Below are 18,273 nucleotides of genomic sequence, written 5' to 3'. Positions count from 1 at the left end.
AAGTGGCAGGAATGAGAGAGAGAGCGAGGAGAAAGGAGATACATACGGGCATTGTATAGCAGCGAAGAAGCTTATAGAGCAGCCACAGCGTGATCGATAGATAAGGAGAGAGAGAGAGAGAGAGAGAGAGGGAGAGAGAGAGAGAGAGAGAGAGAGAGAGAGAGAGAATCAAAGAGGGAGACGGGGTGAAGGAAAGAGAGCAAAGAAGGGGGGGGAGACAGGAATTAAAAGGACATGCCCACTGAAATTTTCCAGCCTCTCTGCCAGCGAACAAAAAAAAGAGGGCCGGTCCAGATGCTGTTCCCTGAGTGTTCACATGGGGGGACTGAGGGGGAAGAGGGCTGATGAAGATGGAGGTAAAGGTGGAGTGGTCAGGGGGGGAAGAAGGGATGGCAGACGGTTTGATGTCAGGCTTGCCGTTACAAATTTAACAATAAGAGTAAGAAAAAGCCGCGACCGCTTTTATCTCGCAGATGTCAGGGACTCGACCGTCTGCCGGGGGGTCAAAGGTCACCATGGAAGGCAATCACTTACTGTAACCTGTTCCTAATCCTTTCTTTTTATCATAAAAAAGAATCCAGCTGTATAATCCAGTGATGTGCTTGAGTTATTGGGTCTATAAATTTGGGGTCGAGCGGCGGAGGCAACACAAAGCTGGAACGTTGACTGATAAGGCTGTTGCCGTTGCTGCTGGAGCCCCCGCAGTGGCCTGGATTCCTCCCCGCTCCAGATGACGGTGCAGTTGGCCTGTTGCTGTTGGCTCCGTCGCCAGAGGAGAAGCGGCGTCCAGGCACACAACCCCCCCCCCCCCCTACTGCCTCCCCCCCCGGCCCTCCTCACCCGCTGGGAGGCGGAGCTCCACCGCTGGTAAAATACTGTCCAGCAGATATATTTCTGCTATGAAGTATGGATGTAAGCCGCACGCTTCTGTCTGTGTGTGTGTGTGTGTGCATCTGGGTGAGGTTAACCAGAGGTCAACGCTCATTTTGCCGACACAGACTTGGCGGCACTCCAGCGCAGGAAAAGCAGCAGTGTCTGTGTCTCTCTATCATACCCTATCCCTCCTCCCTCCTTTTCTTCGTCTTCTTGCCAGTGCAGTTTGCGTGCGGATGACACGGAGGTAGCCATGTGGTGTGTATCTGCGTTGAGCTCTGGGCTTAGCACTGTGTGTGGGGAGAAATACAGGCTCAGAGTTTGAGGTGCAAAGGAAATGAGAAGCCTAACTAGTTCACAAGTGAGGTAGGAGTCAGATGAGAGCAAGAGAGAGGAAGAGGAGAGTTTTCCTCACACGCTGGCTTCATCTTGTCACAGATATTATTTGTATAGTAAAGCATAAAAACACAAAATACACGTATAAGCAAATATGTTCCACAGCAGTGATCAGTAATGGAATATGTTACTGCAGCTTTAAACAATGTCCAACTTGGAGAAGTGAAGTTAGGAAAACTTAACGCAACAAAACATTCTAACTGACAAGGTAAAACAAAGACGAAGCACGGTTACTATGGTTACCGTGCACTTTCATGTTGGACCTGGCAATAATAAGCATGACAAAGAAGCTGCGTCTTACCAAAAAAGTAATGGACTTTTGAGTATAATCCTTATTTTCCACACAATGACACACGAGCACAGAAATGGCTCTTATCCCTCATCTTGACGTAGTGCGGTGGTTCGAATCCTTTACGCCTCTTTTGATATCGCTGCCAACAGCCGCTTATTGTGCCTAGTGGAGATAGAGCCGCGTGCACTGCGGGCTGATAAGGACGTGTCTCGGACAGACTTGACCCAACAGCGGCCCGATGAAATCTGCTGGGCACGGCCTGCTGATTAACTGAAAAGACCTTTATCTACGCTTTCATCCTCCTCCTCCTCTCGCCAGTGACCCACATCCAACTCCAGATTCCACAACTTATTGCTGGAAAGTTACAGCTCGGTTGCTATTCTGGTGGTGCCAGAGGGTTAAGGGGTGGGGGGGCTTTGGGGTACTAATGAGAGCAATGGGTGCCAGCAGCATCCTGGAACGAGTTTCTCTTATGAGCGTGTGACTCTAAACTTCTAGGTGAAGAGTTTAGGAGCAAGTTTCTGGTTGGGTCTTTGAGCCCACAGAGAGCTTCCTGCTTCCCGGCCTGCGTGTTAGCTCACCGTCAGCCTCACCCTACCTCTGGGTGAGTGTCAATTATTTATAAGCCTTGGGTAGCTAACTTGAAACCGATAACCCACATGCTATTTATACTTCCATTTCAAATGAACAAATACTTAACTGTGGACTTCCAGGCAGCTTGGTCGTGTCTGTCTGCATAGCCAGCACTGGTGTGTGTGTGTGTGTGTGTGTGTGTGTGTGGGTTTGGAGGGAGGGGGGGTCATCTGTGTATTGAGGAGATGAGCTGAACTAGGAGCTGCACATCTTAAAGGAAGTAGGGGGCGGTCATACTTTTTTGATTTTCTTTTAAATGAAGTGCAAAGATTCCATTTCTCATCCACATGAAAACAAACTTGATGTAAGCTTCAGTAAATACACTGAGGCTTTATGACAGTCAATGACCTTTAATAAGGCTTGGAAGTTTGTTTATTGTCACATCCAAGTCCAGCTTAGTTTTGTTTTTGCTGTATAAGCCTTTAAACATGTTTTAGCCTCCATATAATTAAATACATATCCAAATAAATACACCCCTCACTAAAAATAGCTACAGTCCTAATATGTTTGGCAGAGGATCTTTAATTTGATGGAAACATGTTATCCTCTGGAGTGCCATAGTCAAAAAGCAAACTTTGGTCCAGATCAGAACTGAAATACTATTAAATTGATGCAAACAAAAGCTTTCATAGCAAGTAGATCTGTTGGGCCACTTAGAAGCTGGAAAAGGTCACAGAGGTGTTCAAAAGATGTTAGTTGGACAATTTGGATTTACTGCATCCTCACCGTGTGTCAACCTGACCTCTGACCCAGATCGCACCTGGGTTGACTCCCAAGGTCGCGGCCAGGACGGTACCAGCACGTAACGTAAGCATACACCATACTAAATGTGGATTACACTTAACAGTTTTATTTGGAATATTAAGACAATGAAGCATCAGCCAAGCACCAAGAGTGACAGCTACAAGTGTCGCATCATACGGCTCATTAAAATGAACAGGTTATACTGGAAAACAACTGTTTTTGTCTTTTTTTCTTTGAATGGTGAAGCAGATACACAAAACAACAAAGACACTGAAATGTGAAACATGACTAGGCCGTTTACACTGTCCGAGTCCAACCTGACGGGAGGAGGAGGAGAAGAAAAGGAGGAAAAAAAAGGAGAAAAAAAAAAAAAGCAAGGAGGAGAAGCAGAAGAGAATGGAACAGTGATCTTCGTCTGACGAGAGCTTGGTCAGCCTGTGGCAGTGGCCGTGGCCCCCGGATTGAAAGGGCTCCTGTGATTGGTCAGAACGAATTAGGCAGTCTGGGAACGCGGCGGTGGCGGCGCTGCAGAGTGACAACCATTAGTTCCCATCATTGTCAAGTCCTGTTGCCCCGGCACCCACATCCACACAGCAACCAATGTGCACATACAGCATTAAAGTGACAGGATTGCAACCATTGTTACAGTACACTCCATTGCATATTAGGGAGAAGTAATAATGTAAAATAATAATTCTTTCATACATCTTTTTTTTTTTTTCCTGCTTGCATATAGCACTTAACCCAGCGTTCCAAAAATATATGGGAAACATGAGAAAATTTGTTTCTAATATTTAGTTTTTTTCCTCTCAAAGAGCTGAAACCATGAGTTTAGATCAGGGTTTGGGGGAGGGGAGGGGGAGAGAGGAAGAGGAGGAGGGGAGGTCACTGTAACCAAACCCAGTGGCTTCACAAACGAGGCTCTCTTAGTGCAGCTAAATAGTGTCGTAGTAGTGACAATATAAGTTCAAAATAGTTCAATTCACGGCATTTTGTTTTTGTCTTAAGAACATAGAATATACATGTAAACACGTCTCTTTGTTTCTCCCTTTGTGGAGGGGGGGGGGGGGTCACACAGAGAGGTGGTGCTGGCTTAATGTGGTCCATGTTTTCACATCCCTGGCTTAAGGTGGGGGTGGCTGGATGCTGTCTGTCTATCTGTCTGTGTGTGTGTGTGCAGGTGTGTGTGTGTGAATATCCGTAGTGCAGGTGTTAGAAATGCGGCCTGTAAGCGTGTGCAAATATGAGTGTGTTTCCAGACAGTTAACGCACCACAGATGAATCAAACGTCTCTCATCAGGCTCCTGTTACATCATTCCTCATACGTACATTTTATTTACCCCTAAATCTACGGTTTATATGGCAAACATGTGCTACGGTTAATGTCGGATATTTCCCATGGGGAAAACTGGGCTGAGAGGGTCCGGGGACTTTGCCTTGCAACGGGCCTGCCTGAGAACAAAAGGGGCGGGGCGGGGCGGAGGGAGCAGGCATTGTTCATAGGGGTCACTATCATCATCATCATCACCCCTCACAGTCAACTCTGCACCGTCCACTGCAAACCCCTCCATGTGGCTCTGTCCATAGACAAATACACCCCACACACAACACACACACACACACCACCAAATCTGAAATTCCTGAATTCTACTGAAATACATCAGGACCGCCGCCTTTCGTCCCAAAGACACTCCGCCATCTCCCCCCCACCCCTTCGTCTTGACCAGATACACATTAATACACGAATACACAATTAAAGTGCTATTTTACTTCAACAGATCCCCCGAGCCTTTTCCGCGGGCACGGCCGTTGCCACAACAGGAAGCCCGGGCGCTCAATAAGCCATTGTGTGAGCCGGGGCCCTCCCTCAAGCCGACATCACTCTAAGTAAGGGGTCGGTTAGCGTGAGGGGGTGGGGGGGGAGGGAGGGAGGGAGGGAGGGAGGGAAAGTAGAGGACCGGACAAAGCGGCCCACTCTACTCCACACCGCGTTCACGTCGCCATCAGCACAGTGATGTAAAGGATGTGGTGGGGGGGAGAGAAAAAAAGAGAGCAGTTGCTTAATAAAAAAATAATAATTTAAAAGTCCTATTGGGTAACAGAGCGGCCTATTTAGTTGCCGGGTAAATTTAGATCCAAACATGGTAAAATTAGCCTGCGATTAGTGTCTACAAGTGGGCGTTTCCTGATTTAGCCAGGGTGTAGCGCCATACAGAGGTGGGCCGTGACAATGACGGCGTGTGTGTCAAGCAGTTGAGTCCCAAAAAAAGTCAAAGTGCACATGCACAGGGGCTCAAACATCGGTTTGTAACCCTCTTTACAGTCACTTCAGACCCCTCCGTCACAAAATAAAGCGATTGGCATGCAAATATTCAAGCTTTCTGGGAACAAAGTGCAGGACAGAGGGGAGGGGGGAGGGAGGAGGGGAACGTTCCGGAATTCAATGAGAGCGAGTCGACGTTCCTGTAAATTCTAATCACGTTCCGCCGCGCGAGGGAAGAGAGCAAATAAAGGTCAATGAAATGCGTTTGGAGATAATGCCGCTCTCCCATCTCCCAGAAATATAATGTAAAAATATCAGACTGGCTTCAGTGAAGGCAGTCGGGTAAAGCACCGAGTTTCAAGCTTCAGCTGTGAGCCGTATAGTGTCAGGGTCCGCTTTGAACTGATTTCAAATGTTTCTACAGTATTATTCAGCTTGTACGGTTGAGGCTGAAGTATTATTCAGCTTAATTTCAAAGCCACTGAGCACAATAAGCATTAACTTATGAGTTTAAAATAGCTCCATGATGAGAGCTTTGGTCACAGACCGAGATGTTCTAGATCGACAAGAAAGAAAAATAATTCATATTTGTTCATGAATCATCCTCAGTAATAAAACACACACACACACACACACACACACACACACACACACACACACACACACACACACACACACACACACACACACACACACACACACACACACACACACACACACACACACACACACACACACAGGGTATTGCTGTGCTCCTAAAGGTACGAGTAGTTTTTCATTTGTTTCACTACTTTCATAGCCAAGTCAATCCTGTGAAATGTTAATCAAGAATTCATTAAAACTCTCATTAGTTAGCTTTCATGATCTCGTTTTAAGTTCTAAGATATGAATTAATAAGGTGGAGCTGAACGTGTGAGAGCTGGGCTAAGACGATGCTACAGTTGGGCTGGCACTGGACCCACTTCAGACAGAGACTTCTAACCTGGTGTAGAAGTCTTCATGTGGCAGCAGAGACTAAATTCATTAGTATTCATTAGTGAGTGAAAGGAGGTGTAACAAATGTACAAACAACCATTACACAAAACTGTTCTGGCTCAAGGAACATAGCACCACTAAACCTTACCTGTTACAAATATGTTATGTGCACCATGATTAACAACGTGAGCTCAGAGCTCCTGCACTTCATCGTTTCTCTCTTCAGCCTCATTACGTTGTTGCTGAATGGACTAGGCCGAAGCATTTCATGCCCTGGGTTTGGACCGGAAAAGCTGTTCTAATGTAACAGAACGAGACGAGACGAGCGTTTCTCTAAAAAAGGTGTACGCGTACGCTACACTTCTATTTTCTCTTCATGAAAACGCGTCGGGAATAACAAACTAGTCGGCGCTGTTATTGTCCTAAGTCACGGAAGAAAAATCAATCTGATTGTGTAACTGAACGTGTCGGGAGATATGCCAAACCCCTCCAGAGATAAGAGTCGTCTACAGTCAGACGAGAACTACAACCAGGCAACGAGGAGGTTTCTTCAGGGTGTCACTAGACGAAGATCTCAAGAGATGGAAATCAACTTCCAAGGAAATGCTAAAAAAATAAAATTCTTAGCTACTCTTCATAAAAAAAACAACCAATAACTGCTCAATACATCCAATCACTCCCAATTGTAAAAGCAAGTCTAAAAGATAAATGCATTCAAGAGGTACTGTACTGCAATCACGTCCTAAGAGCTGTCGTTCACCAAGCACACGAGCTCGTCTAGTCTGTGTAATGTCCTGTTTCTCTATGGACAAACTTCATCGATTGTCCTCACCTTCCACTGGTCATATGTGGCAAACACACCGTAAAGCCATAACGCAGCTCCATAATTGAGAAAACCTAGGAACTACACCTCAAGCAGGACGAAGTGTGTGTGTGTGTGTGTGTGTGTGTGTGTGTGTGTGTCTGGGGGCTACACAACTGCATGCACAGAGTTAAAGTGCCAGTGGCCAGAGAAGAAGAACCGACAGTCTCTGCTTTGAAAATGAGAAAACGGCAAGAATTGAGCATTTCCTCAGTTTCATTGAAAATGTTCCCCCGCGGTCTCAAAAGCGATGGTGCGCAAATGGGAAGGAAGGAAGGTAACATGATTAGCGCGCTTACAAAACAAGTCATTCATTCATTTTGTCTTTTTACTGCTTGAACAATCCTTTCAAAGAACTACGCGACTTCCCACGGCCCATTCTAGCCACCTGATCAACTGTTGGGAACACTGTGGACCCTCTCAGTATATCACCCCGACTCTGGCTTAAGTCAATACTGTCCCGTGCAAAGGAGATGGCGAGCGATGTGCCTGGGTTAGCTCCGTCCATGGGACGAGCTCTTACTGCAGTACACCAGTAGCACCGCCAGATTCCCTCTCAACCCACACACACACCTTTAAACCCTCTCGGGCAGCAGATGCTCTAATAGGTGCTTTTTTTTTTTCCTTTCTTTCTTTCAAGCCAAGTAAGATCTTTTTTTTGTGTTTTTTTTTTTTTTCAAAATGCGGAAAGCACAAAATGAACTGTACAACAAGCCGTGTGGGCCTAAAGAGTCATTTTGGATGAACGGGGCAGGCATGCAGGCAGGTCTACAGGCAGGGGTGGTGGTGTGGGATCAGGCAGACACTTAGCACAACCTGGGAGAGAAGGACACAAAACACTGATATCTGTGCCTTCCCCCCGTCAAAAATTAAAAAAAAAATTAACTGTTCAACACTACAACATGTGCTTGCCAGACAGCATTATATTGAATATAATCATATGTATTTTCTGTGATGTAAATAATATCTAAAACAAAGATTAGAATGAATCTTGTATAGCTTGTTACATTTAAACTCCATCCCCCACTAGACAGAGAGCCATGTCAGTATAGCCTCTAAATGGCTAATGAGGAATTTCTCAAAGTTCTGTAATCCTCCTGCAGTGTGTGCACAGGCCATGAGGAAGGCCCGCCCTATTTGACCTTGAGTGGTGGCTCCCTCTCCAGCCAGCGAACTCGTACTTTCTGTTTATAGTGATACTCCTTGAGGAAGTCCTGCAGGGCAGGGGGTAGCGGCAACTCGCCGATACCATCGTAAGTGGTCCAGCGGCAAATGGCAGCTCGTGCCAGGTGCTGCAGGCCAAAGGGGAAGGTCCGATGGAGAGGCGCCGTGAGCAGCGGTTCGAAAAACATACAGGCGCTGGGGTCCTTGTAGTGCTCCAGCAGCCCCGTGACAGTGGAAGAGTGAAAAACGTAAGGGTCGTGAGCGTCAAAGCTGAAGTTATGGTTCCACTGCTCAATGCGGGCGTGCAGTGAGCGGTTGTAACGACGGAAGCTAACGGAGAAGAGGTAGTCCTCTTGCGCCGAGTCACGCAGCAGGAAGGTGCCCTCTGGCCGTCCGTCCAGCAGCGCCTCGGCCTCATAGCGGTCCATCACACCCCAGTAACAGGGCAGAGATGTGATCTGCAGTAGGTCCGGCACCAAGCAGTGGATATAGTCTATTTGGGTGTGAACCTTCCAGGGGCCCGGTTGCTGCCGGCTTATGTGGCCCTCCCCAGATGCGTGCCTCTGCTTGGGCCTCCTGGCTTGAAGACAGAGGGTAGTCGAGTCCTCTTCAGAGTCACAATCCTGGGCTGATGCTGATGCTGATGCCAACACTGCAGCCCCAAACACCGGTCCGCAAACCCCCGACGACCCAGCCCCTCCACTGCTACTGGCTGTTGAGGCCCTCCCATCCCCAGATTCTCCCTGGACAGGCGCCATCTTTGGTCCCAGTTTATAAAGAGAGGAGCCTGGCACCGAGGCCTCCAGGGTGTGTATCTGGGCGTTAGGTGGTGGGTCCACACCCTCCTCGATGCTGAGTCTGCGGCGCTCTCGCAGACGTTCCTCCTCATCCTCAGGAGAAGGCTGGGCAGGGTCAAAGGCATCCAGCAGAGACGTGGGGGAATGCGGGCTGACGGGTTCTGTGTGTTGCTTGATCAAGTGCCACTTGTGGGCGAGGTCCGACCCCGGTGGGAAAGGGCATGTCTCCAGCATGAGCTCTGTAAGGTGGATCTTACGTTTGGAGGTGATGGGGGCCTTAGATGAGCGGGAGTGCCTGCGCGTGGGTAAGGGTAAGCACAGGCCTACCGTGTCGCTTAGCCGCTGACGCAGAGACCGAACATTCAGACTGCGTCCTCCAGATACGGAGTCGCCCATCTCCTGGATGGAACTGACTCCGTAACGTCTGTCCCTGCGGCTCCCGCTGCCTCGTGAGCGCCCAGACCGCCTGTCTGCCTCCAGAGAGCTCTGCGTTTTGGTAGAACATGAGTGTTTTTTCTTGCCCCCCCAAGGAGCATGACGTGAATAGGAGTCTCTCCGGGCCAAGGGAACACCCCCCGAGCCCACCCGCACATCCTCCGTGTCCTTGTCGATAGTGATTTCGACTATCTGAGGGATGTCTGACACACAGTTATGATGGCGCCGGCCCGCTGTTACCATTGGTACTGGCAGAAGGCTCTGGGATGGACTGGATGACCCAGACGCCTGAGCTTCACCCGAACTGCCTCCTTGCCCAAGATCCACAGTATAGCGGACAGCATCTGCCTCAACACTGCTTTCACTGGGCCCTGAAGTGTTGTGAAATAATGTTTGGCATTTGCTCCTCAGGTTGCTCCACATTTTGCCCACTTTCTCCATCAACAGGAGCCCCAGGGACCTGCAAATAATGAGACAAAACTAGTTAAGTCACAGGTGGAAAAATCAACAGCTATGGTGCCTACATTTTAAACTCCAGCTCCATAAAGAATGTCCTACATTTAAATTCGCCAGACTACTGTGTATATAGTAATTAGACATGGTTTGAGTATAACAGGGCCAAAGTGTCTGAGAGGTGGGCGAGCTTCAGTAGTTGGAACAGCACAGTTAGGAGTTGCCAGGCAGACATGCAGGGACACAAGGCCACAGCTATAAATGAACCAAGGATCTGCTGGTATGTACTGTATTACAGAGCCAGTCTCGACCTGACCAAAAGCTTTCCCTGTAACAGCAGCAGACACAGCCCAATGTGTGCGCACACACACACACACACACACACACACACACACACACACACACACACACACACACACACACACACACACACACACACACACACACACACACACACACACACACACACACACACACACACACACACACACACACACACACACACACACACACACACACACACACACACACACACACACACACAAAACGTGCGTACCGACATATTAACTCGCAAAGATCATTCTGTTTCACACTAGTTGCTGGACTTCATGCATCTATGTCGCGGTGTTCGCCTGTTGGGTTCTTCAATCAAAACGGTCAGATGGCAGTGATGGTCAGATAATTCAATTACACTCATATTGTAGTACTATAGTAGTCATTTTCTCATACATTCATTTAATTTTCAACTCGCTTTGAAAGTATTCAGCACTTTAACAAACACTTCAGCACTGATGTAATCTATTGGTAACACTTGCGAGCAACATATTTCCCTGCTCACGAGCACACACACACATTTCGAGCATGAGCAATCCAAATAACCAAGGCGTCATTAATTAAAATGCTCCAGCAACTCGAGCGAGGGATGTTAGTTCTTATTTCACCAGTCTGCTTCATTCCCTGCTGCCCCATTAGCATTTTCAATCTTAAACCGACTCAAACCGCCTCTGATGCTAAAAGCAGCTGTGAGGCAACCTGGCACCACGGCAACGGCTTGCAGGGCTACGTTTGGTTGTTCCTACTGATAAAGTCAGCATGGATGTGCACGGTCAGCTGTAACAGTGCGTTGTGATACACAGGAAACCAGATTGGTCTTCAACACATGACTGATTGAGCTGATTTTCTAAAAGGGTAGTCGCCAAGGGTATCACTATCCAAAATCACACAACCTCTACTAGACCCTGGCCACTGTCTTCCTTCATATTGATTTGTTCTGCACACAACACAAAGTAATAGAAAGAAATACATTCTCCACCTGACAGCCATTAGAACTTAGAACATAGTGTGTATCTAAAAAAGATCTGCTATGTATTTGTGGTTATAAAAATGATCTGATGGTCTGATTCATCATCTTTCCTCTATGCTTCTTTTTTGCCGAGTATGCTGAAGACAACCTTTTGGAGATTGTCATCAAAGCAATGGGGAGAAAACACAGCCAGCTATGATGACATCAATGTAAACCTAGTGGTTGAAATGATGCTTAGTTTGATGATATAGGTGCAAGTTTGATGGATTATCATTTCAGCAAGTCGGGCAAAGCAAAAATGGCTCTTTCCTCAAAGCTGTAAGGCTGTAGTCACCCTTTTACTGCCACTCCAGACAGAATGCTAATGATAAATAGGGGAAGTTAAAATGCTTTCAAAACACCTTTTGTCATTTCAACACAAAATGCCAAATCAGACAAGTCCTCACAAAACAAAAAATCATGATCTATAATTTGAAATTGAATATACAAAAACGGGCATCGCATCATAAAATTTAGGAAACTTTTTTCCTTCTTAACAGTTAGAATCAATCCATCACTAAAATGCAAAATACACGCACACAATTCTTTGCCAAGTAGGCTTTATATATCCAACACCTCCTTACTCCAGGTAGGAGTACTAATCAGACGCACTAAGCGATTTGTTCATAGCTCACATCAGTGCCAGCACACAGGGTGCTCAGCACCTTGCTCAGCACCAGGAGGAGACTGCTGATGCCAAGCCAAGACCAACATATGCCACCAAGAGGTGCCATCATTTCCTTCCAAAGCTAAACCGTTCGCAACCCCGCTAACTTTGCTGCTAACATAACATCTCAATTACAAGCAGAGTACCAGTTTACAAGTCCTGGAAGTTCTGCCTTTAATTAAACAAATTAGAGTGCAAACAGTCTCGCAATAATTGCCCCAAAAATGAAAGTTGAAACAATCAGACATTTTACCACAAGGGAATGTCTCCCACAGACAAACCCATTAATTAATCTGCTATAATAACCATAACATGCATTTGGTAATTATTTTTGTCAGTACACTGTTACAAATCAACACCCACTCTCCATTAATTACCTCAACAAAGAGATCAGACTTTTATTCCTTATGACACCTTAATGTCATATATATTTATACTTAGGACTCGACTAGTGTGGCTTTATTTTCTGCTATATTACATCTATTTATCGTTTTGTCCCATCTGTGGTTCCTATTCCTACACCTGGTTGCTTGCGGAGATTGAATTGCCTCTTCCAAGGTTTCTTTCTTTTTCTTTATACATCAAGTTTTCTGGGACGTTTTCCCTGGCCTAGAGAATGTTTGGCTTTTTTGGGTCCTTTGCATATGCTATTGAGCTATATAAATTAAAATAGGTTTTAAGTACATGACAGTCTTTTGAGCTACAAGCCCAACTTCCTAGTATTTGCCTGGATTGCAATTGAACTGCCAACACTAAACACTGCTCTAGAAACTGAAAGTGCACGGTGTTCCTCTGTCTTCCCTCCGAGTTGAAACTGGAATTGTGAGGATAAAGTTATATCAGCTCCATCTTGAGAAGCTGTATTTTCCATGTGGGTTGGCATATTTTAGCCTCTGCTTACTAATGACCTCAACAAAAAACAAAGAGAAAGTTAAGTTAATGAGACAAGAAGGGGGCAGTACACAACTTTGCAAAATTGAATCAATGTATGATTAATACAAACGGGTGACAGTTTCAAGTGAATTGCAAACATACAAACATACACGGAAAATAGTGATTCATGGTTACCAACGTTTTATAAACAATAAACTGAATTAGTGGGAGAACTCATTCTGCCAATTTCAAACATTACAACAACAACTAACAGTGCCATTGCATTAGGGCCAATTGGGCAAAACATTGCCAGGAACTTTAAGCACCAGGGACTAATTCTAGGACAAAAAGTCGTTTTGCGTATTTGTGCTTGCATTTTAGTCACATCATTCAGAATGCCAATGCTTTGAATATTTCGGTTTTGTTCCGCTTAGGGCTGCAGTGTACTTCATCCATTGCAGCCTCCTTGTTTAAAGTGAGAAGGTAACTGTGTTTGTACCTATTGTGGATGTGTGCACCGTCAAGAGAACGCCTCTTCATTATGGAAAGGTGGTGCTGTGCGTCTTGGGTAATCTCAATGCAATTAATCAAAACAGCAAAAGGTGAAAACGTCCACTTTCGGAGAGGGGAGGGGGGATGTTAACATGACTTCTGTGTCTTTGGTGTCTTTTGTAATCTCTGCATGATTATAAAATGGGTATCACGGCCAACGCTTTCAGTTTCACTTCACTCTGCTGAGTACTGGGGAAGAAAATAGCGCTCCAGAGAGAAATTAAGTCATACTAATAATAATTTTCATACCTCCCCTTCGTGCAGCCATTAGCTGTACGAAGTGGGTGTGCCTAGTAGTGTGGTGGAGTTTTGTTGGTTGAAGACCCCCCACCCACTGCTGACATGCATGTCGGATAAAGCTTACTGCTGCAGCCTTTACTTGTTCTCTCGTAAACACGCTTTTCAGGCTAGTGGGGAGGTCAGTTACATCAGCTCATTTGGACATCCTCATTAAACAAAATTCATATCGCTTATCCTTGGAGTTATATTTGTGACAGCCAGTACTGTTGCAGTCTGAATGCATATTGGATCGAGTTGTTACATTTATTGTCATCTACTGTTGCGTTACACCAGTCAGCAATGGCAACTAGTTTGTGGCCTGCAGGAAAAGGTGCCAATGTAATGAATGGAACAGAAAGGGGTGCTTCTATAAAATTGTGTATGTGCCTCATTCCAACCATAAACAATAAAAACATGGACATCCCTCTCTGTCAGTCATGGCAGCCAAATGGCTGGTTGGCAGTTTGTCAACCAGCTTTAAAATTTAAGGTTGCCCCCTGGCAGTTAAAACATTCTTGCAACACACTTGTCCACCACACACTGGCTGAAATCTGTATTACACATCTAAATGAAATGGTCTCAACAAGTATCTTACAGCCTTTATGTAGGAAATATAAGCTTTTCTACAACTAAACTGTACAACTCATGCCATGTCAAGAGAACAAACGGTGCCCATTGAATGTGTCTGCCAGTGTGTGCGACAGGGTGAGTTAGCTGATCTGCCTCTGATCTGCATCCTCATTAGCTTTGTTCCATTCTGTTCATCAAAGGACCACAATAGATGCCAAAAACGATGCAGGACCATCATTATTCTTCAGTTCAGTCAGCAATTAGTGTTAAGTTAAGAAGACAAAAATCACAGGCCCTGATATTAGAACCATGGCAGCATTGTATGTATCAAGCACACAATTGCAAACCAATTACAAACAACTTTTAAAAATAATACTTCATACTTTTTTGCAGCATTACAACAGGGAAATACAACTTTTTGTCTAGAGCTGGACTCATGACACGGCCAATATTGCAGATTTCAGTTCGCGTGAAACTTTAATTCAATAATGGCCATATAAATTACAGTAATCCTTTATAATTCACTATAATTGTCACCACTGACAATGACCGATCGACACTTGGAGTATTTAAAGCTGCCCTGAAACAAGGCTACTTCAGCTCTCAGCAGCCCAACACACCCATTCTCCTGGGATCATACTGATCTAAGAGGGCTGGAAAGAGGACAAGATTGAGGGAGGACGCCTTCTCTGCTCCGACCAGAGTAAATGAGATATTTGCAGTGCAGTTGATGTCCTTAACTAACCAATATTCTACCACAAAAGTACAGATGTGAACTTATTTTCAGCCGAGATAAGTTTTCATTTCAACGAGTGACAACATGGACAGTGCTTTGATACATGATGCATCTCTCAATTAAGTATGCAACAGATTAAGTTATACTAATTCAGAAAAATGACACTAAATTTCGAAACTAAAGCTCCATTGATCATTGCAGGTACTTGCATATCCATTATCCTGTCGGCATGGAGCTTTGTTGGTAGTTTGCAATCACTAAATCATCATTTATTATTACAGATAGGCAAGAAATTAAATGATTATAATACAGTGAAACACATAACTTGGTTTATGTTTTAAAACCAATGACTTTGTAGACTTTACGATGACTAAACCCCCACTGAACAGAACTGCCTGTGGTTAGAATATTCTTCCATAGTAGAAACCAGCGTGTAATAGTCTAGATCCGTTATATTTGCTCTCGTAAATTAACAGCTGTGTTTTTACCACTAGTTTGAGACAACCAAACTATCCAACTCTACTCTAGCTGGTCTGTAGCCGTGGTTAGAAGGCCTTTGGGTCTCTGGAGGCCCCACTTTTCCCCGGTCACAGCCAAGTTAGCCGACATGCTAACACGTTAACCAGGCACACAGTAGCCATTTAACACTTCAACAACGCTAACAGCGACATAAATAAAGGCCGGGGTTCATGTTTGACTTAGACACTCAACCTAAAGTGTCGAAATTAGCTATTCGATTTTAGTCGTCAATAAACGCAGACTGCCTTGCCATAGTTCAGGCTTAGCTACGAGCTGTCAAAAATGCTAGCTGTTAGCAGTCCCCTGAATGGGATTTCCAATGGTTCAGTTAGCTTTCGCTTAGCCAGGCAGCTAGCGGAGTTAGTTGAGTTAGCTTGGGGGGGGAAAGCGACACAAAATGATATACGTGAGTGAGCGAAGCTGTGTGTGCAGCATGGAGGTGCTGCGGAGACAAACGTGGCGTATTAGACATGTAATGGCAGGTTCCTCGTATTCCACAGCTTACCCCTTTGTCTTTCAGAAAGCCCTACTCAACAGCCCTCTTTGTCTGCAAAAAATGGCTATCAAGAGAAGTCAGGCATATATCCCCCTTGCGGTCCACGGTGTCGGATGAAAGCGCGAGCCGTACGCGGGTACTTGTCGGTAACATCCCGAAATGTTCCTAAAATAGCGGCAGGATAGTACTTTAGCTTGTTTTTAAAGCTAAATGGTTCTTTAAGTCCCGCGAAAGCCCGCTCTTCATCATGGTGGGGGTCTTCTTTTCTACCGTGCTCGCTCCTGCTCCTGGCAGCCAATATGACGGCGGTCTGAGCAGGCAGAGAGCCCGAGAGGCGGACGGGATTCAGCGTGGGGGGAGCGGACTGACAGCGGGAGAGTCCAATGGAGTGGAGAGGAGAGGCGGCCACTTCCGACGATGCGCGCGGATAGGGAAAGCCCCGGAGCGACCCGAGCGTGATGGGCGGACCGCAGCTCCAATGAGCGGGCGGAGGAGGTTGAGGCTCCCCGCTGGAAGCTACTTGGAAACGTGGAGATGTGAAGTGATGTTGGTGGTTGCCCCAGTCAAGCCTGAACTCACTGCATTTATTTTATGGTTTCTTTCACAGCGTGTTTGGGTGTAGAAAGATTATTGTGAATTAAAATGGTGTGAAAAATGTAAAAATGCATATAAAAGTGTAAAAATGCACTTGAATTGAATCAGAGACGCATAAACTGAATCTACAAAGCGAGTTAAGACAACTATTTTAAAGTATTAAAGTAGTATGATGTCATTGTGTTTATTGTCTGTTGAATCCTAGAAAGAAAAACTTTACTTGTAAATCTTGTTTTCTTTGCCTTTTGTTTTCTTGTCCTTCATTTACAAATCGTGCAAAGTCTGGCCAGAACACTAAGGGGTATTTTGAAGTCTTGATGAAGGGGCATATGTGGCTCCTGTGAGAGAGGTGACAATGTATAAAGAATTCAGGGACCCATAGGTGACACAGGCAGGAGAGAATGTAAGGACAGGTCAGGAAGGAAATGGAGAGCTGAACAGTCAGATCAGTCTGAGCTATGCCACAGTGTCCTGGCGGAGCAGAGAGAATTGGCAGCACATTATTGCTAGAACTTCACCTTACAGAGGCAGGGGTGTACTTAGAAATCCTGCACCCCCCGATAAAAGTCCCCTACCCACACACCAAATCTGCTCGGATACGGAAAATGCACAAAATCTGACTGCAGCCATGGTTTTTGGAGAAGATCTAAATCCTGTGAAGGTATAGATAGTATCTGTACTGTACTGCTAGCCTGATGTGTCTGTTAACTAAAAAATCTAGGATCAATAAGTTTACTTCCTAGACACCTAGTTCAACAATTCTGAGCCACTCCATAGGACACATAGTTATTAATGGCCACATGGAGGTGCTATCCACTCCAAAAACACGTATTTCTTGGCAAATGGCCTAGTTATTCCCCAAATTTAATTGAAGGAAAGTAGCTTCTGAGGTAAGCCAGGCCAAAAACACAACCTCCTTGATGGAAGGTCTAATGGTATTATTGATGCAGAGATGAAAAGAGGGTAAAATGTCAAAAACGAATGTCTCAAGTGAAATTAAGTTGATATTTATATGCTTATTATAGCCACAATCTCAAGTTTTCTATTGCTCTAGAATCATACTGTGTACGGCATACAGACAACCTGAGGTGTGTCATAGCTTAAACCTCAAGAAATCTTTAGACAAGCAAACATCTCAAAGGCGCATTCACAGTCACTTAGTCAATGAGGTAATCTTCTGGAGTCAGATCATCCAAGAGCACATGACACCAGGCATAATGGGAAGAGGAACTAGCGTGAGTAATATAGTAGTTAGCTGGACCTGAGGTTGAGTTCCAGGGAAATCACCAGCAGTATGAACACATTAGCTTTTACATCTCCGACTTGCTGATCTAATTTGTGTTATTATGAAAGGAAATGAAAGAGAATTGGATTAGCACCGATTCTTTTAGAGGTGATTCACACAATTTTACTGTCAACATGGGCCTCTCCTCCCATGTCCACGCTGACTGTTTCATCTGCAGGCAATCGACAAGTACACTGATTCACTACTACAATATTACTATGATTCACTGGCATCTATGATGAAAGGAAAGGGTGGGTTATGATAGTTCTATGAATAAGAAAAGATTCCTAACTGATGAATATTCAGTTTAAACTCAGTTTAGAGCAGCAGATATGAAGACATTATTAAGTGTAAGATATTCTCTCCTGACACTAAATCAATCATAAACGAATGTACAAATTATATTTATGACTTTTTGAGACTATAAAACTGTGGAGAACTTGCCAGTTCATGCAACTATCTCTTTGAATTCT

The 18,273-nt window shown here is 45.2% G+C and overlaps 1 protein-coding gene across 1 annotated transcript; it reads right to left on the bottom strand.

Moving 5' to 3' along the window:
- Positions 1-3,005: 3,005 nt before the first annotated feature.
- Positions 3,006-16,294, bottom strand: socs5b (suppressor of cytokine signaling 5b). The gene is made up of 2 exons (XM_076169295.1): positions 15,931-16,294; positions 3,006-9,894 (listed from the first exon to the last, which is right to left on the bottom strand). Exon 2 carries the CDS (start codon positions 9,873-9,875, stop codon positions 8,172-8,174), a length of 1,704 nt encoding a protein of 567 aa, XP_076025410.1. The 5' UTR covers positions 9,876-9,894; positions 15,931-16,294; the 3' UTR covers positions 3,006-8,171.
- Positions 16,295-18,273: the final 1,979 nt, after the last annotated feature.

The sequence above is a fragment of the Genypterus blacodes genome, unplaced genomic scaffold, assembly GCF_046128005.1.
Source record: "Genypterus blacodes isolate CSIRO-AG114 ecotype Tasmania unplaced genomic scaffold, CSIRO-AGI_Gbla_v1 ptg000195l_1, whole genome shotgun sequence".
NCBI classification, from domain to species: domain Eukaryota; kingdom Metazoa; phylum Chordata; class Actinopteri; order Ophidiiformes; family Ophidiidae; genus Genypterus; species Genypterus blacodes.
Note: the sequence above shows the minus strand (reverse complement) of the source record. Positions and strands in the feature narration are given on the sequence as shown.